The 20,562-nt window shown below is 46.0% G+C and overlaps 1 protein-coding gene across 7 annotated transcripts in view; it reads right to left on the reverse strand.

The window, feature by feature from the left end:
• erc2 (ELKS/RAB6-interacting/CAST family member 2) overlaps positions 1–20,048 on the reverse strand; it is a 37,139-nt gene extending 17,091 nt beyond the window's left edge. For 4 of the 7 annotated variants that reach the window (XM_053867589.1, XM_053867591.1, XM_053867585.1 and 1 more), the window contains exons 1-5: positions 19,882–20,048; positions 9,488–10,292; positions 3,075–3,098; positions 1,838–2,272; positions 1,661–1,735 (exon numbers count right to left, since the gene is read on the reverse strand). In XM_053867589.1, the coding sequence (XP_053723564.1) occupies positions 1,661–1,735; positions 1,838–2,272; positions 3,075–3,098; positions 9,488–10,159 (1,206 nt within the window). In that variant the 5' untranslated portion in view covers positions 10,160–10,292; positions 19,882–20,048. The remainder of the gene's footprint in view (positions 1–1,660; positions 1,736–1,837; positions 2,273–3,074; positions 3,099–9,487; positions 10,293–19,881) is intronic. The other 3 variants (XM_053867590.1, XM_053867592.1, XM_053867588.1) reach the window with 1 other exon arrangement.
• Positions 20,049–20,562: the final 514 nt, after the last annotated feature.

The following is a 20,562-nucleotide window of genomic DNA, read 5'->3' on the forward strand; positions in this document are numbered from 1 at the left end:
ACCTCCGGAGGGGAGATGGCTTACTGCATCCACATGTAAGCGCCACACCTAAACTTGGTCAGTAAATCCTGCTCTTTATCTCGCTTTCGCTCGATGTTGCTGCCTACTGGGCTCTCACTGTCATAAACAACCACACCTGTTTCCATGGCAGCAGCAGCAGCAGCAGCAGCAGGCTCTATACTGTGCACCGTCTCTGGTGAGCGAGGAGGAGAGGGCGGTGGGGATGGAGGAGAGAAAGCGAGGGAGGATTATTTGCAACTCCATCAGCAGAGAGCCAGCGCTGGAGCAGCAGTGGGTGAGGGCGGGGGGTGCGGGGTCTTCCTGCCCTGCACATGAGGAGGCGGGTCCTCCCCTGCTCTGAATGCAAATCAACAAGCTCCCACAGATCCGGTATCACATGACCGCCTCGGCGGAGGCTGAGGCCTGCACTGGCCCGATTCAGCAGAGCAAGAGGGGCTGTGTCAGCTCAGCGATGATGTCATGATTTATTTTGAGGAAGTGATGTCAGTCCTCTGCAGTGAGGCCGGTCCTGTCTCCTGCAGCTGTTGAATAACAACACTTCCATCATCATTCTCTCAGAATATGAGAAGGCGTTTATCCATCATTTATATTTTAGATGCTACAGCTGCATGGGCTGCACCGATGTCCTGAGTGCACGGATGCCTCCTCACACCACTGGGTGTGGCTCTCACATCTCCAGGTCTGCATCACTGGACGCCTTTGTGGGTCACAAAGGAGGATCCCACACATCCTTCTCCAAGTCAGGTCGAAGTGAAGACGGACATTCCCAAGCCAGAGTGGAGTGACTCTGAGCACTTTTCATGCGGCAGTTTCCGAGACGTATCTGCATCCATGGAGCTGATCATCACAGCCTGCCCCCACCAAACCCTTCATACAACGCACCTACAACATCTTGAGGGTCTCTTGGCTCCTTCTTTCTCTAGGTCCGTCCGACCACCCAAACAATTCTGACACCAATAACAAAGATCAGTGAGGACGCCTAGGCAGAGGGTGACAATCTTTCTCCTTCAGGCTTTTTCAGAGAGAGGAAGATTAATAAGGAGAAGGTGAGGACTTCTCCCACTGCTTCAGAGTCAATCTACCCTCTTCTTCTGTCTGAAAGGATTTGCTCTGATACAAACACGTTTAGGCTCTAACAGGCTGAGCTCCTTCCTGAGAAAGACAACCAGCAACCAACGGTGTCTGCGTCGCAGAAGCTGAAACACCAGGTTGAAAGTCAGAGAAAGTCTAACAAGGATGATACTAGCAGCAGCAGCAGCAGCAAAAAGTAGCTCACAAAAGAAGCAACCAGGTGTGTCACAAGACACGGCAGGACCATCTACTCGATCAATAAGCGGCGGGTTACTCACCATGTTGATGAGTCATGCATGAAATAAGTCCATCACTTGTCCAGAGCGTGTGTGCGTTTGTGTGTTTGATCTTTGTGTGGGGTATTGACTCAGCTGCTTCAAAAAGGGCTTGTATTTGGCTGCATTGTCCACATGCGCAGCTCTCATGTTAAGCCTTTCTATCCTTCTGTGCTGTCACTTGAAGAGATGCAAAATGATCCACTGTCCACTGCAGGGAAACTATCACTCTGCCCTCCACAGACCATGATTCTGAGACCATCATGCGCTACCATTAAATGAAGCACGCTTACTTTCATCTCTATGATGGTCTGCAGGGCCTTAGTCTTACTTGGATCCTGATGCAGTTGGTTTCTCCTGTGCAGTTCCTGACAGACAAGAAGGCAGCTCGATGTGTAAATAGAATAAATACAACCGCTGCTGCCCTCTGGCGGCGACATTGCCAACTGAAATCTCATCTCTTCACTGACCTCTCTAAGATGGATGTTTTCCTTTTCCTTCTGATCCAGTATGACCTCCAGGTGACCTAGCTGAGCCTCTGCTTCAGCAATGCGCCGGCTCCTCTCCTGCTCCTCCTCGTCAGAAGCCCGGCCAGGTCCGGACGGCAGCCCTTTACTCTGAAGCATCTCCAGCAGCTTCTTGATGGACTCGTCCCGGGCGCCCAGCGTCTGTTTCTGGGTCTCGATCCTCAGCTCCATCTCCTCCAGGGTTTTCCTCAGCAAAAACAGCTCCTTGGCCTGTCGGTCATGCTCGGCCTGCAGCCTGCGGAAGTTCTCCTCGGTCAGCTCAATGGTGGTGAAGTGATCCGAGGCGGCCCGGTTCCCGCTCTCCTGCTGCAGCAGGTGGTTGAGGTCCCGTTGGGTGCGCAGCTCGTCCTGCAGAGCCTGGATCGTCATCTGGAGATGCTGATGAAGGTCAGACACACGTATGAACGCAGGTGCGCAGCACAGGTTATGAGGTTCGGGTCTTCAGTCAAAGGGGCGTCAGTGATGGAACAGCACATAGAGACCTGCTGAACCTGATCTAAGGGAGGTCCAACACCTGCTTCCATCACTTACCTGTGATGAGCTACACAGCTGCTGATACACAAAGAGGTTCAGCTCCAATCTAGGTGTAATAACTTCTATTTTCTCATGAATTAAAAAACGTCATAATAATATTTATAAATAATAACTTCTGACTAACTAACTGTATCTTAAAATCTTCACGCTACCATGGTCATTCCCTTCATTTTTATCCCCATCATCTCTGCAGCACACTTTCGACTTTTGGATTGAAAAATCTAACTTCTTCAACCACTTTTTTGACTCTGAATAACACGGTGCAGGGTGAAGACTTTTCAGCAAACAGTATAGTTGTGGTGCTTCTGTCATGGGGATCCATGATGTATTGCATTTGTTGCTTATGAATACAGTTAATGCACCACTTCATCACCCTATTTTGTATTTAATCTACTTATTATTCTCCCACTGAGGGAAGAGAGACACGGAAACAGGGGAACCTGGACTGGATCAGACATATAAACAACTCTACGGAGTCTCAGGGGTAAAGAAGGTAAACAAGGGCAGGAGTGATCCGCGGAAAAGAGACAGGTTCATGGAGGTTTATTAGGGGCAGAATGGGGTTGCCAGGTGTTCGATAATACACTTCACACTGAAGGTGACTCTATGTTGTGCACTCACACCTGGTGCAAACATAGGGACAAACCTTAGTTCTCCTGGCATCCATCAGCTGCAGAGCGTGGAGGCAATGAACAGAGAAACAGTGGATGGTAAAACAGAGTCAGAGCATGAAGCAACACAGAGGGACGATCAACATATCTAGCTTGACAGTGAACCCTCAGTCCGTCCGGCTGGAGGTCACACTCCAGCAGCCGAACACTGAACACACCTTGCTGGAAAGACTTGCCCGCAGAAACACACTGAAATAAATGTTGTGTGATTGCATTTGGTTCTTTAATTGAGAAAAACAAAATGTCATCACTGTCCAAAAGTTACTGTATAGTATGTTTATTATTAAAAATATATATCATTATTAAATAATAAAGTCTTAAAATGTCTTTTCCCCAAAAATTGTGTTCCTTTTTATGTGTTTGGTTTACTTCCAGCTGCTTTTCTTTTGTGCATATATTTTTTCTTTTCAAAATGTTTCACTTCTTTACACCTTTATTTTTAGTTTCAATCAAAAGGAGTAGATCGAAATAAACGGAAAATAGTTTTCTTTCTTTCTAGTTGCCCTCGTGACATGTTGCCTCGCGCGCCGTCCTTAACCACCAGGGGTCACTGTTACTCTTCTTTAACGTTCATCCTGATGTCACAGCGCCCTGAGTGAGTCAGAGGCGCTTGGAAGGAAAACACCTTCCATCTTTCTGATTTCATATTTCACACCAGGAATGATCTTCTAGTCACAGCTGAACCTAGTCAGTAACTCAATTTGTCTCTCCATCTGCCGTCCCGAGAATGAATTTACATTCTTGTCATACAGTATGAGGATGTTAAATAATCCACTTTACACTTTTTCTTCTGCTTATATTTCACATCGATAATGTTGATGTTGACCACGTAAACAAGGCATAAATATCTCTCCTCTTGATCGATAGGCTTGTTTGATGAAGCACTTGCCAGGCAGCCAGGGAAGCCATTTGCATAATTAGACTCAGGGTTATAATGAATGTGACCTGCCTCCTCCCACCAATGTCTGACCACAACCAAGACCTGTGAGTCAGTAAGTGACTCAGCTGATAGCTTTTTTGGCTGTAAACGGGCAAAATGCAGGGGACATTTTCGAGATAAGGAGGTATGTGACGGTGTGACTCATCTTGCTTAGGTGAGGAAAAACTAACTGGAAGTGAGATACGGACAAATAGTGGAGAGAGAGTTTCACTGCTACCTATCATCACAAGAAGCAGTAGAAAAACAAAAAGGTCCGTCATCCAAGCCAAGTCAGTCACAGATCCAAGCATGAAAAACGCAGGAGGTTACTGTACTTTTGTAAGCGTGAAAGGAAGCGTGCGGCGGCAGATGGACGGCTGCTGAGTCAGAGCCTCCTCACTACGTAGCTAATCTCTCTGTTGTACATTGTGAGAGCTGACTGCATACAATTAGACCCGAAAGAGGTCAGCAGGCGTCGCCTTTGGTTCAACTGCAGTCAGCTGAAAAAGAAGTCAGAGAGAGGATATGGGACACTGGACCAGACAAAAACCTCGAGGGCTCAAAATCCCAGGTTTGACTTAGATTATTCTGAACACTGGCTAAATGCAGTCACTTGTTTATCTGCGTCTGATATTGACTGAGGTGAAACATCAACGATCTGCAGCCTCCAGCTCCATTAAGCAGGATCATATTTCAAGCACAGAGTGTGTATTTTCATGTTGCTGTTGTGATGATGAAGTACGTGGTGGAGTTGTAAAACATGAAACGGTGTGTATTCTGCATCACCGGTGGGATTAGCATGTACCTAACAGACAGCAGAGAGAGGACTGTCAGAAGATGTAATTGCATGCTCCTCGCATCTCAAGGGTCCTGAAGAACAAATCGACCTCTTTGCCTCTGAGTTCTTTGTATTGATCATGTGTTAGGTGCAGCTCTGATGGCTCTGATTGGGGGGAGAAGGGGAGCGGGGGGGAGGGGTGCTTCATGACACAGTACTGAAAGTACTGAAGGGTTGTTGGGGTTTCATGAAACAGTGCCTTGATTTTCAGAGGCCACCAGATGGCACTGTCTGGGTCCCAGCTCCCCCCAAAAACAAACAAAAAAAACTAAAGATTAAAAGTACGATACTACTATACCACCAGTAGTACAACTACACTACTATAAGGTACTCTATAAGGACCCATATTCAAATGTTTAGAAAAGAATTTATGCTTCCACATTGCCAAAAATTGAAAATATTGAATACAGCATCGAGTCTACTGTTGCTTTGGCATCATGGAGGGCGAGATTGCACCTCTGCTGCTACTGACATTGATCTTGATGCTGATGTGCATTCTTTGATTCATCTATTTTCAAATGTTCTTGTCTATGCAAGCATCACATGTCAAAGCATCCTTGTGCCATTGCCTGGTGTTGGCTGATAATTGATTCTTGGGGTTGAATTTTGCCACATGACGTCACAAAACAGGGGCCCTGATGAGAGCCCCCTGAACACAGATGACATTGGTCCATATTGGGGACAAACTACATACAGTGGTACCTTGGTTCTCGACCGCAATCCGTTCCAGAAGGCCATTCAGAATTGTTCGAAATCTGAATCGATTTTTCCCATCACAATGAATGGAAAAAGAAATAATGCGTTCCAAGCCTTAAAATAGTCTTTTGTAGGAGTGAATGTAGAGTGTCTGCTGCAGGTGCGCTGTTCCTCTATGTGTGTGGCCGCTGCATGTGGGAGGGGTTGCCGAGTGAGTGACGTCTCTCCAGAAGTGAAGAGGTGCCCGGTGCCTGTCCAGCTCTGAATGTGCGCTTCTGTGCAGTTTGGCTGTGACAAAGTCATGAACCAAGTAACGCTCTGTCCAGGACATAAAATCCTGGAGTGTGCGCTCCAGCCTCGGAGGTGTGGAGAGCGAGCACCTCCCCTGTGACACTCGGAGACAGGAAAGGTTTTACACCTCAATATGAAGAAAAAACAGTCACGTCTGCATACAGAGGCTGCGTTATACACAATAACAAAGCGCACCGTGGGTCAGCTGATTGGTCCGCACACGTTATGTTTTTTCCGGCTTTTTTCGGGGGCGTTCGAGTTCTGGATTTTTGTTCGGAATCCAAAGAAAAAAAATCTAGAATTTTTTGTTCGAATTCCGAGTCGTTCGAAAACCAAGGCACAAGTGTACCAGATATGTCCATGAAAACACAAGTTCAGTTGACTTTCTTTTCATGTGCTTTATTATTGTAAGTATATAAGTAAATTATTTTGTAAATTATTTGCTTCCTGATCGATAGGGGTTTTGCCTGTGGCCACCAGGGGGGGTTAGAAACGCCACAGTTCTCTATTCTACGGCACATGCCGGTTAAAATGAATGAGACAAGAAGGCAGCATCAACACGTAGATTTTAGTCAAAGCAAATGATTGATGCATAAAAAACTGAAGGGGAAAAGGGCTTCCTTCGTTGAATTTTATTTGCGGGGACATTAATATTGCAGATGCAGCAGACATGCTAATTTATTTTAAAATGAAGAACAAATCTGACAGTGAATTATGTACCTCATTATTTGGGAGGAAATGACTGATCTGACAAATCAAATATCAGCCACAGCTAATTTCAAAATTCATACAGTAATGTCGGAACTAAACACCGTAGTGGAGGGCAGCTATGTACCGATGGCTGATTAACGCTGGGAACATGCGGGCAGCGGCGACTTTGCGGCGCCCTCCGTGTGACAGTTGAGAGCGACACGTCATGTGAGCGACTCAGCGTGACACACAGGCTGAGCGGTATGATCTCAGAAGCTCGGCCTCCATTTTAGGGTATTGTGTTGATCAGGAGTGACTGGGTGGCTGAGCAGCGTTGGCCGTGACTCAGGCAGACATGGTACGCTCCAGCTCACACATTCCCCTCCAGCAGCTCCCGTTCAGCCTCGGCACCACATTAAATCTTGCTCAACCTGAGTGACACAGTGCAGCTGGAGCTTTTGGATCCAGCATTTCAAATCCGCCTGAAAGGACCTGCTGGGTTTCACGCTGCGTTCCGACAATGTATTCCTTAAATACTGCTGGCCTCAATAATGCAGGACACGAGCTGGTACGAGGTTAAGATGTGAGCATCGGTTAGAAGTGAGATTGACCTGAAAGACAGTTGCATCACAACCATGATCAACTGTCCACTGGCGAGCGCAGGCTTATGTAAGGAGCCAGGAGACGGATCGTCCAATTACGATAACAAGCCACATATGGCTTTCACTACCCAGCATGCCCCATTAATAAGGTCAAACAGGAGAACTATAAACATCAGCTTGAAGAAGCCAATAACAGACAGCCCTCCCCGCACCTGCACACCATGAAAGCTCACACAACCGCCCAGCCTTCCTCTGGTCACGTTCAGCTCCAGCCATGAATGAATGAAGATAAAAATATACTCAGGGAGTATTAAACGATGCGTGAGCAGATAAATGGCTCTCCATCTGTCTGCGCCCCAGCTGCATTCAGATTAAAGATTGAGGGCTTCTTCCTGAATATGCATTTTTTATATAACTGCACATCATGCCGGGAGAATCCAGTCCACTCTGGTCCAGCTGAGGAGGGCCAAGAGAGAACACACAGAGGGAAGGTGGGCTTCAACCACGTATCCTGGAATTGGATAGAGGAAAAGGGGTCACTGCATTGGACTTGCTGACCCCTGGTGGGTGCCGCCAAAAGACTTTTATTTTTCTGAATGGCCTCATATTGAACAATAGAATCATTGATTTAATTTTTAAGGAAGTGATCTGGCTGTCTGTCACCAAAACAACTTGAAAATTTCAGGACATATTTCAACAAAACGGTGGCGAACTAGAGGTCAATGAACACACCATTGCATCACTATAAGAAATCACCTTTCACTTGCGACTGCGGTGACACGATTTGTCGCGATTGTTCATCCAACGTTACTATATGTTGCTAGGCAACACAACTGAAGTGCTAAACTCATTGATGGCCTGGTGGTAAAGGTTTGCATTTTTGAAGGCGTTTCATATTCAATTCTATGCTTTAAAAAGTCACAAGAATTGAGCTCCTTGGTGACTGCAAAAAGGATTAGTTTTTCATTTTGCATCAAAGACAGTAGTTTGAGGTCGGAATTTGAAATGTTAATTATTTCAAAAGGGCTGGGACGATATGCATTTGGCCAGATTCGATACTTTTGTGATACTTGGGTGGCAATTCCCTCCTGAAATGGCAATGTGGAGTGCCAGTTGGCTGGCGATGCTAGCATCAGCTACATGAATCCAGCAATGGGTCTGTGGTCTGACAATAGTTTGTCACGAGTATTACACTTGTGAGCAGGAGACGGATATGACGCAGCGTCTTGCCACGCCGTAATGTGGGGAAAAAAAGGATTCTTGGGAGAAATATCGGCATTTAAACATTTTTGAGAATCTATTTTTTCCCTATCCCTACAATTCTAAATATTATTAACCAGGGTTCTCAGGAGGGGAGAGTTTGTTGTTTGGAGAATAGCAGAACACATAACATGTTCTTAACAGTCCTCCTTAACGGTCCACCTTAAGAGTCCTCCACAAGTGACTGTGAAGAAGTGATAAAACTACGAGCTATAATTCACGTCAGGCTGACAAAACAGCGGAACCTCCCCCCTTGTTGTGACTTTAGCATCAAGGTCATTCTCCAAGCATTGAAAAGGCTTATATAAAGGAGGCAGTGGAAATGAAGAGGCAGTTTTAATCACGAATCACAGGAGGAACCAAATATCTGAGCGGGTACGGACAGCAGACGGCTGCGAGGGTCACACTGACACCGCCTGCTATGACCTTCCACGCCGACTGTCTGCTGCCTCCAGTAATGAGAGTCTCCGGGCGGACAGACAGGCAGTCCACAGACAGACTGCAGATCCCTCTGACATTTCTGTCCGTGCTGCTTCAGGCTTCTCAGGCCAATTTGCTGCATCACGCCAAAAAAAAAGGAGGAAAACACTGTAAAGCTTAATCTGCCCAATGTGCTGACACTTCCTTTGGACTGAAAGAGGAAAGTGTCTTTGAAGCAAAGCGTCTTCAACAAACGATTCGGATGCCTGTAGTGTAAGTTGTGAGTGTGAGTTAATCCAAGAATCATATGAGAGAGACAGTATTTCCACAACTATTGAATGAATCATGAAACTATCTCAGTCCCAGTTGACAAAAGGAAATGGCTGGTTTAACATCTGCTGTGGTTCAAGCTGTCTCTCTGACATGTACTCTGGGGTCCCGGGCGAAGAGACTCAGTGTTAAATATTTAATAACTCCAAAAAGTCTTTCCAGTAAGGTTCTTTCAGTGCTGGGTCAGATGACGCCCATTAGGTCTTTAAATCTCGGACTGAGGCTGGTGATGGTCCATGACAAGTGTAGAAGCCGACAGACGTGCAAAATAGACCGTACTGACACGAAGGCTGAGCAACACAAGCGCTCCGCAGGCGTGAGTGTGAAGAGATCTGGCCTCACCTGGTTCTCTTCGTGAGTGACTCTCATCTGCTCCTTTAAGATGGAGGTCCGAGCCGCTTCCTCCTTCCTCATGATGCGCTCCTTCTTCAGCTCCGGGCTCCAGAAGCTCTTGATGCTGTTAGTGGATGATCCCAACTTACTGTCCTTCAGGTCAAGCTCCCTGCGCAGCAGCTCATTCTCCCTCTGCATATCTCTGAGCTGGGCCTGCATCTCCAGCAGCTCCCCCCCACTGCTTCGCACCGCCTGCCTCAGCAGGGCGGAGGGCACCCCCTGGTGGTGGTGGGAGTGCAGCATGGAGAGGGAGCCCAGGTCACTGTAAGACAGAAGGTCACCGTGGGGCAGCCCCACAGAAGCAATGTTAGGACTGCTGCCCATGGCTGTGACGCGGCCCCCGTACATGGCCCGGCTGGTGGCGCGGCCCAGAGTCACTGTGCCTTTCGGGTACGTGGCAGTGGAGCCCACAGCCTCGTGGTCACTTAGGTACATGGGCCCTGAAGTAGCGTAAGCAGCATTCAGGGACTGGATGTTCTCCATGGAGAGCGTCTTGCCCCCCGCACCACCCCCACCCCCACTGTTGGCCCTGCGATGGCCCAATCTGGGGGACCTTGGCAGGCGCGGGGACCGCGCGGGGCTGCTCTCGATATGACCTACAGCTCTGGCACTGCCGTACATTTCCTGTGAATCAGCGGCGCAGCCACCAGGGGTCCTTAACAGGGGCACGCTGGAATGAGGCTGCTCAGACACTCAGAAGTACACATGGGTGACTCAGTCAGGCGTCAGCAGGAAGGACACGTCAGCATCAGATCTGAGGAGACAAGGAGAAAATGGTGAAAACAAAGCGTATTTAGGCAGAAAAATAAACATTACAGTCACTTTGACGATAAGAATTTCTGGCTGGTCTACTCTGTAACCAAGGAGGGAGCGTCTTCCTGGGCACACACCGAAATGAACCCGAGTTTCCAGACTAAACGAATCGAGTGGCATGTTTTACCGAAGCTGTCAAATGTATATCATTATTAGGACAAAGTTCCACTATCCACAAGGGTAACTCAATCTGTGACACATCCACATGCCAGATCAATAGATTATCTTCAAGATAATCCAATAAAATCTCCAGTGAAAACCACTAATGTGACTGAGTCCATGGTAAATGACCACAAGCACTGACTTAACATTTAACTAAATGCAATTCAAATCTCTTCAGACTTGTGAGCCGACTCGCAGTGAAGCTACTACACTCAAGTTAGAAACCACTGTCCTAGTTCTAGTCACACAATACCACATCATAGCAAGACATAGCAAGACACCAAAAACACTACCAAATAAATATAGAAGACTAAAACCCCTTTATCACTCTCAAGTTATGTATTTGTTTGTCTGAGCTAGCTAATATTGCATATTGTAACCCCCTTCTGTGGTAGGGTTGGGCATGATTTAAAAAAACAGTTATAAGACAATTTAGTAAGTCAGTCAAGTTAGTCAGCATTTTCCTGTTCAACTCAAACAATATTCTGTATATCAAGTAATACCAAAGCCAAATATGACAAATATCGGCCCAGAATATCGGCCTGATATCCGTTATCGGCTTTCCGACGCCACCAGATATCAATATCGGCCCCTAAAAAAAGCATATCGGTCGACCTCTGCTCAGTACACAGATCAGCAATAACTCGTCTTTTTGCTCCTCAACAGTAAGTACGGAGCACCATCCTGTCTGGTTTGGAGGAAACAGACGTCTGATCTTCCATATTTAAGCATAATTGCATTTTACAACATCGATCAGATTCTGTCTGTGAGATATGAGATGTCGGGTCGGTTCTGAAAGATGGTGTCGGGACTTGACTCATGACTTGTGCCGGAGCTTCTCTTTTACACGAACTATAGATTATGAGTAAAAGTCGGTGGCAGGATATCAATAGGTGGATGAAAGAATGATCATGTGGAACAGTAAACTACGAGACTTCAGGAGCAAAGTATTTAATGCTGCAATAGTTACCGCTGTGTTTCAGCCAATCAAATGACGGCTCATGTATTTGTGATGGATCCAAATCAGAAGAGAGAGGCAGGTAATCATCTGGGCACTGTGGGAAAGAAATTATTTCCCGCAGACAGAGAGGGATGAAGCGTCAGAGGTTGGTGGGTGATAATGAATATCCGAGAGGCTCTGGGAAGTTGACTCCTTACTTTGACGGCGATGATTGCTGCTGCTTGGTTCCCATGGTGACAGTGATTCAGTTGAAAAAGATCTTAACCCACAACTGAGCGTCGGCAGAGTAGGAATAATGTCCTGCAGCCATGGCAAAGAAGCGCAGGCTTCTAATAAGTCTTATATGAGATTTAGAATGGGAGAAAAAACAAATGTGGTGGGACACAGAATCCTCACGGAGGGAGACTCTGCAGATTTTGGGTGACAGCGTCATCTGCGAGGAGGTCCAGCGGCCGCGGCTGCCGCCTGAATCAGAGGGAACACTGATATCCTGGAGGTGTCTAAAAACGGATGCAAGTGATGTAACACAAACATGGACCAGCAGCTTTTTCTTGAAAAACAAATCAGTTGTGGGTGGTATTTATGGAAACAGGAAGTCAATGTCAATGAAAGAAAAATATCCACCTCTGTTTGTTTGTGCGAGTGGAATCATGCATTGCTACGCAAAGACATTGTTATTTGAACTACATTAAGACAAAGATAACTCTAGGTAGCATTGCTTCTGTGGACGTCAATTATGCAACAATTTATGTCCAGTTCTCCGACTTTTAGAACAAAGTGTTGGTCCTCTGAGAGTCGTTCTGTGCAATTACAAACCACACAGCTCTTATCTGGACCGGTCAGAGGCCTCCGACGTCGGTTTATTTAATTAAAGCCGCAGCAAAGACAGAGGCAGAAACACCTTCAGTGCAGATTACAGGACACACTGTGGCGTGTTTGGTTGTTGCAGCTTGTGATTGTTTTGTTTTAAGAGGTGATTTTTTAACTCAAGAGCCGTCCTCGTACAAAGAGGCATTTACTTTTTTTTTTTTTGGTTTTGTGTGGGCTGGCAGCAAGAGGCGTGTTTTAAGTTACTGTCTACTGCAATGGCCACTTAGCTTAGATAAAATTTGAATGCAAACCGGATTGAATTGGTGCACACCAGTTTCATACCGAAAACCTTGGTTTGATGGTATGACACGAATATGGGCTAATAGCATTTGCTGCAACACATCCTCAGTCCCATGGCATCGTGAATTGAGGCAAGTAAAGGCCACCTTTTGCGTCCTATACTGACGAAAAAGCCTTCAGCGTTGCATGTTGACGCATTGGCAGCTGCTCCTCGCGATCCACACCACCACCTGGTGCCATATGGAGGCAAAACGTGTTTTTTTTCCGCTCATGATGCAATGTACACCTCCCCGCCTGGAACGCTACACAGGAAGGAAAACGCTCTTTTACTCCATTAAATTTACTCCATTGAAACACCTGTGCGTCAACATGCAACGCTGAAGGCTGCCATTGTCGTCAGTATAGGACGCAAAAGGCAACTTTCCCAACGTCACTTTATTATGATGGATTGTCTGGTATGTATGTCGCAGGAAAGTGCTTCAGCGGGGATCGGATTCCTTCCTTAATCCGAGCACTCAGACCGACAAGTGCAAGGGCTGCCCTGACTCTCGTGAAGTTAAGTTGGGGAGTGACATTGAGAAGTATCCTCCTCAATTTTGGGATCAACAGGAATCTATTTTAGGATTGAGGAACACCCAGAATGCTTTGCGTATAGCCGGATGGCGTCCAAAGTGGCAAAGCAAAGTGAGCTATAAATGTGAGTATTTTCATTTTTAATGGAGATATAAATGTTAGGAAAACCATCCATGTACATTTACCTCACTGTCACATATTTATTTACGACCTTTTGTCAGTCTTTTTCTTCTGAATTGACAGACAGAACGCCACTGTTGTGCAATGCTGCCCCCACCATCTGAGGAAGTGTCCATTTAAGGGGTCACACATAGCCCTGAACACTTGGCTTAGAGGGCTAATGTTGAGGGTTAAGATTGCGGATTGAGTTTGAGGGCTAATCCTTAATGTACATCGATCTGTGCTCGGCAGGTTGACCTTCTGAACAGCATGCATCGATCTAACGTCATTTTAATCAATGTGATCAACCAATTGTACTGCGATTAGAAAACATTGCCATTAATTGTTGACAAAACAACAGGAATCTAGGACACTTCACACGCACGAGTCTAGCATCCAGGTCATTGTTTCACGGGTAAAAGCTATCGTTCTAAATGAACCAATATCATCGTTGACATGATGCTAACGGATTCATTGTTAAAGTGAATCGTTGAACCGTTGTAATGCGATCTATCGATCTATCCCTCTAAAAACTGTCATGGGAAACAGGAGTCTACACCTGCCTGGCCTGTAGGTGGCATTGTAATGCTCTTCCAAAAAAGGGGGTTGCAATGCCACATTAAAGCTTGCATGGTCTACAAACTACCAAAGAACAACATGAACATGGTGAGCAGTTAATATTGGCAAAAAATTATACCAGCCGTCGTCGTGAAGCAAGGAATTATTGGGCAAAAGAATGAGGCCGTTTGGTCAGGAACAGACAACGAAGCAGACATTTTCCGTCCATCTGTAATTTCTCGCACGCAGTTCCACAAAGTATCAGTGAACACAACAGTGTCTTGTGAGTCTATCCAATGCAAAGTCGTGGTGTGTTTCTCAGTGGTTGTTTGTCAAAGCACAGCTTTCCAGCATGTCCATCAGACTAATGTAACAAGGACTGGCATCAAATTCACCAGAATAGCACTAAACTTCAGAACACAATAAGAAAGCTGGGACTGAAATCTGTCTCGTGATCTGACCACATATGGGACAGAAAATGTGGTCAGTACTTTCAGTGCTCCGCAAACCATCAAGGGTCTCCGTATGTCCACTCACAAGCTTTAATCACAGATCAGGACTGCAGCAAAAGGTCTCTCTGATTTACTCCCCGGTGGCTCGGCACATTGATCCAAGCGTTAAGTGCATAGCATGATAGTAAATAAGGACCCAGGCTTGACGTCGACAAATCTTTCTGCGTAATCTTGACTTTCTACTCGCTGTACTGTACATGGGCTGCGTCTGTGATTCAATAGCAATGATATTTTGACTGAAAACTTTTGAGATTGATATAAAGAAATAACCATGGGGGAAATTATTAACACTTCAATAACAGTATTATCTTCAAGAATTCAAAATACTTTGCTCTTGCTTTTGATATTACAGTATCTATACTGTGCCACAATACACTTAAGTCATTTTGGACTCCAGATTCAATGGTAAAAGAACAACACAGGTTTATATCACAACGAGCAGGAAATGCTTTATTTTATTGTCCCCTGAACCTTTTCTGTTACTGTTCCACATCCACATTATGAGAATACATCGTGACATGAAGCAGACCCCAGACAGCTGAGGGCCGAGTCAATAACAGGCCCCTTTATTGTTTGTGGAATGCAAGCGAGGAAGCACTGCTTTCTTTTGATATAACTCGAGTGGGAACAAGTGAAATAATCCAACTCCTAATTCAGAGGCTTTCTTCCCAAGGTTGACTATGTTATCGGGACCAGAGAGAGATTGTGAGTCATGTGGCCCCTGGGTACCACCACATGAAGCACCCCTCGCTCCCCACCAACCCTGACGCTCCCTGCACAAACCCACCTGAAGCTAGGAAGCAGCCACCAAACAGCACAGCTGAGTTACTTACATAACGGGAAATCAACACCGTGACGCAACTAATTCAATCCCTTTCAGTGCAGCGCCTTGCTTCAGAATAGGAACCAGTCAGAAACTGCATTTATAGGGGCAGTAATGGGGCTGGAGGGGAGACCAAGACCAACCTTCTGCCACCACGCCACAGCCCCACTTGCTGTTTCAATCCATCTTAAACTCCTTTACTTTAACCTTCAGTCGAAATGTGTGTCAATCTCAACTCTGTATCAGGTTCGACTGAAAACATCGGCGGTACATCACAGCTCGCGTCCACTCGAGTGACCAGGCGCATTCTATTTTTGAGATTTGAAAATCTCTCTAGAGTAGAGCAGGTTGCTCAAGCAGGAGGTCAAGCAGTGACAAGAAACGGCAGTGAGCTGCATTTTACCATGAAACATCAATGTTCACTTCACTGGCCGACACTTGACACCACGAGACGTTCGTCTTGAAGGTGAAAAGTCACACCGTTTTGTATACCCCCAACATATTCCTGCTACAAAGCCAAGGCATGATGTGTTCGTAACTCCCTTTAAATGCCTGCAGGACGCCCACCATCGAGCAAAATTGTAGTCAGGTGGTCCGGAGAAAGCAGCCACGGCAGAGACACGCCACTCTGAAATGCTCTTTTTCTTGCGAATGATGAAAAAAAAAATGTTTATTGGGGGTTTCGATGCTAGTCCTGTAAGTGTCGCTGAGCAGTATCGCTGTTGTAAACAACAAAGAAGAGACTCCAACTGCTGAGCGTGCATTCTCTAGGGCCTTGTTCTGTCACTAATATTTTGTGGTTAAACTGTGGGTAAGTGTGACCGAGGGAGTTTTCTTGCTCTGAGACAGAAGCTTCTGTTAGCCTCTGTCTCAGAGCATCTCTCAGCGTCTCTGTCTCTGATAGCATCTTCATAAATAGCGGAAAGCGCTAACAATGTGAGTCCTTATGATGACCCAAGTGCTTGCTAAACATCTGAATTCAAGTTCTTGCCTACGTCCAGGTTTCCCAACGTTTGCAAGATATTTACACGTACCGTGACCATTGCTGAATACAAGTGGAGCGAAGTCCACCCCTGTGACCGAGGGTGGACTTCTGGGACTATAACTGTCATGTGAGAAAGAGAAGAACGTGATGCACTGACTATAGCGAGGGAACACTGTAGTGTCAGGTTCTGTCATGAGCCAGTATTTGGCAAGTATGAGTACAGTGAAATAGGCCAGTATCAGAGCAAGCACCGACACTGGTATCGGTCGCAGAACATCCCTAATATTATGAGCAGGTTTTCTGTACTGTTTTCAACGATAGTGCTGAAAATATTGGGAAATATTTCCAGCAAGAACGACATATATAGCATGTGGGATAACCTGCTACTGGGGCGTCAGGTGACCAGTGTGCAAACTTGATGTTAGCTGAGCTAATTCCATTACGTGGCATCGGTGGAACTGAGGGACTAACACTGCTATATGTCCCTGTACATCCGGGAGGTAGATAAATCCATGAATCTAATCTAACATCCTTATTTCTGAGTGTCTGGTGGAAGGATTAGGTAAGCGAGAAATTCCCTTTAATGTGGCGCTGCATTATCTTGTGTAAACTAATATCATTGAAGTGGCGTAGTTTTCACACAGCATGTCCCTCGCCACAGAGTAGAAAGGTATTTTAAGGCAACTTTCTCCTCAAAAGGGTAGGTCCTTTTGAGTGAAGCCTCGTATCTTCGCAGCTAGTGTGGGTACAGGCGTCCACCTAATGGGATTACAGCTATTTTGGAATACAACAAGAACTGAATTGATGACACAGAGAAGCCAGGGGGATCTGCTGCGAGAGCACGGTGCTGGCAGGAGAACAGTGTGGGACTCGACGGGAGCCATGCTGGTCTGGCAGAGATTCAGTTGGATTGAATTGTGAAAGTGGAGCGTCAACCTCGTCACTACGGTGAAATGTTTACTAGTGATGGGTCCATGAGGCTTCATGAAACGGTAATGAAGGGTAGATGAGGTTACTTGAAAGAGTGTCCTGATTTTCAGAGGCCACCAGATGGCGCCGTCTAATGTAGAAAGTTTGGGCTTCAACAAGTCATTCAATGAAACCTCACATGATTTCTAAACCAAGAGCGCCATCTAGTGGCCTCTGGAAATTAGGACACCGTTTCAACCGTCCTACCATACTGTGTCATGACACCTCACCTACCCATCACCAATGTTTGAGGGGAACCTGTGGTCATTTGACACCTTGGATTATTTCTTTCACTTATAGCTGAAGACACTCAGACCAGTTCTTCAAACAACAAACGACAAAATGTCCTGAGCTGAAAAGACACATTTCGGCGAGTTTGAACCTTTAATTTGTACTTGCTTGTCAGTGACACAAGCTTTTGTCACTCCTCTGTCTCTCATCCATCCATGTTTGTGTCCAATCCATCCCAAGCTGCACTTTTAAAAAGAATAAAGGACAAACACCAATTTGCACGACTGAAGCCGAGACTCATGATTTCAAGAAATGAGTCTGACTGTCAAGTGTCAGTGGTTTTTGTCATGGCCTCGAGGCGATTTAATGGCCTCCTCTCTCTCAAGACGCGACCAAGACTTGCCTGGCTGAGAGTAGCTTATTAACAGCTTAGACGTCTTCAGAGACCCTGGCCCTGCAGGCCTGTTTGGTGGCTCAACCATGAGGAGGAAGTGGAAAGCTCTCAGCAATTCAACTAAAGGCCACAGCTGAAGTCATCACTGGTACTTCAGCAGGCAGCGGAGCGGAACCATTGCGGCACATACTGATGTTCTGATCCCAGATTTCCACGTGTGCAGCCATCAGTAGCAAAATAATGATGTTACATCAGCTCGATTTTTAATTTAATGTGAAAGTGAGAAAACATTCGTTGACAAAACGTCCCCCAAGTTCAACGTTGATTACTGTCAGTTACGTAAGCGTCCATCATTGTCTGTTGTGGGGCGAGTTGAAGGGAAAGAGACGTGTTTTAGCCCCAATCTTTGCTGACTGATCTCATGGGCCAAAGTGAAAGTGGCTGGATAACAACGCAGATTTTGACCTGAAGGATGGAGGGGAAAAGGCTAGAAAACCCTGCCACGCTATTAACTGGAAGGTTGAAGTCACAGAGAAAACCAACCAGCTACATACACCTGCAACTGACAATTGGCTCTACTGCCTCACACAAACATACCGTCATTTCTGGACTCAAAGCTGCTACTTTATTCTTGCGGCCTGGCCCCTGCGGCTTATACAATGGCTCGGCTAATATATGGAGGCGATGATATCGATGAAATCAGAGGCTTTAGGCACTCAAAATGTGATGTTTCCGCCCACATGTCCACAGCTATGCCCAGAGAGTCGACCTCCTGGAAGACTGGAGACGAGGAGCAGCAGCTGAGACCAGCTGTGGTGTCGGAACTTCGGACACGCCGATGAATACAGCGCATTTTGGACACTTAATGTCCATAAAAGATGTGAGGAGTTCATGATTCAACTTCAGAACATTGCCCAGTTTGTTTCATGAGTCAGTCTCCATGCTGGAGCCCGCTTTCAAAACTAGTTTAGAAGTGATCCTTATGCATGTTAAAGCCTTTCTACAGTGCAGACAGCACCGCTGCACCCACGGCTTACAGACCAATCTTTTGTCCTTCTTAAATATAGTGGGTGGGGCCAATATTCTGATGCGCTCTATAGTCCAGAATTGAGGGCAATTTCAAGATGTTCTGTATCCTTATGTCTGTTTTGGTCCTCCCTTCAAGAAACTACACGGAATATTGATGGGTTTAAAATATTAAGGAAATATTTGCCCTACATGACCGACTGTCCGCAGGTGTGTTCAGGGCATCAAGGGCCCAGTCATAAGCCCCGCCCCACCACGGATAGGAACGCCCACCCCACACCACCACAGCCCATATATATATATATATATATATATATATATATATATATATATATATATATATATATATATATATATACACACACACACACACACACACACACACACACACACACACACACCTACTGAACCCTTGCTGTAATTGTGTCACATCCTCCCTACAATCGATGACAGCTGGTGTAAAGTGTCACTGGGTGTGTGTTTTGGAAGGCTCCACCAAAGCAGGCACAGACGGACAGTTTCTCAGTCATATCCTTGGACATGGTGTATTAATAGATTCATCTGAAACATGCAGCCTCCTCATCACCTACTCTACTACTGAGCCTTGACGTTGCCCACTCACGCTGCCCACTCACTCCGACGCCTGACTGGGGGAAGAAGAGCCACTTTAAATGGCCGATCGTGTTCCACCACAGAGTAGAAAAACGGCTGGATACAGCTGGAACCGGAGCGATGGACCTGTAAAGGTTGTGAATGGCATGTGATGCGGCGATGAAGCCAGCGGACGCCGGACTGGGCCTCCGAGACATCGAGCACCTGAACGCACCACGATGATATCTGAAGCCGGCTACATCCAGAGGTTATTTTTAAATACCGCGCTGCTAAATCGGTTTATTATCGATTTAGAAGCCGTAGCTCTCATACCGCTCAGCGGGGACCGGCTGACTTCGCCTTCATCGAGCTGGTATCCCGCGTATCTTTCCGGATATCCCGCGGAATTGGTTTCATAAACGCACGTCCAGCGTCGAAAACAATCCGAGCAAATAAATAAATGCTCAAAAATGTACCTGTTTCTGTGTCAATCGTCGCCGTGGACAGCATCTTGTCGCCTCCATTCAGCCAGCAGCCTCCCGGAACATCCTGCTCTGTCATTGGGCAGCGGAGCATCGCTGGTGCAGGAGGAGCCCCCCCATCCTCCTCCTCCGCCCCCTGCTGACATCACACGCAGGAGAACGGACACATCTTCATCCTCTCTCTGTGCGGAGTTCGCTACTCCGACACTTAAAAGAGACGCGTTTGTAGTCACATGCGCCGAACCTTTATCTCGTCTGTATAGAATCACAAGCTCTGCAAAAGTTAAAAAAAAAAAAAAAAAAAAAAAAAATGAATCGAAGGTCAAAGGTGGTTCATCGTCTGAAATATACAGAGATGTTTGCTGATAATCCCAGTAGTAGAGGCGGGATTTACAGGGACGCGTTGCCTGACAGTCTATAATCAGGGAACCAACACTTCATTTTAGCCAAAAGTGGCTCTTAAAACAAGCAGTGAACGAAGATTATAAAAAAAAAAAAAAAAAAAAAATCAGAATTGTGAGCATTTTATATTATTTAGTTATCGTAATAACAATTGTATTATTTGTGATCAATTTGTAAATACAGTGGAACCTCGGTTTTCGAACGTCCCGGACTCTGAACAAATCGAACAAAAATTTAAAGATTTTTTTGCTCCCGATTCCGAACAAAAATCCA

This window comes from Synchiropus splendidus, chromosome 6, assembly GCF_027744825.2.
Source record: "Synchiropus splendidus isolate RoL2022-P1 chromosome 6, RoL_Sspl_1.0, whole genome shotgun sequence".
NCBI lineage: Eukaryota > Metazoa > Chordata > Actinopteri > Syngnathiformes > Callionymidae > Synchiropus > Synchiropus splendidus.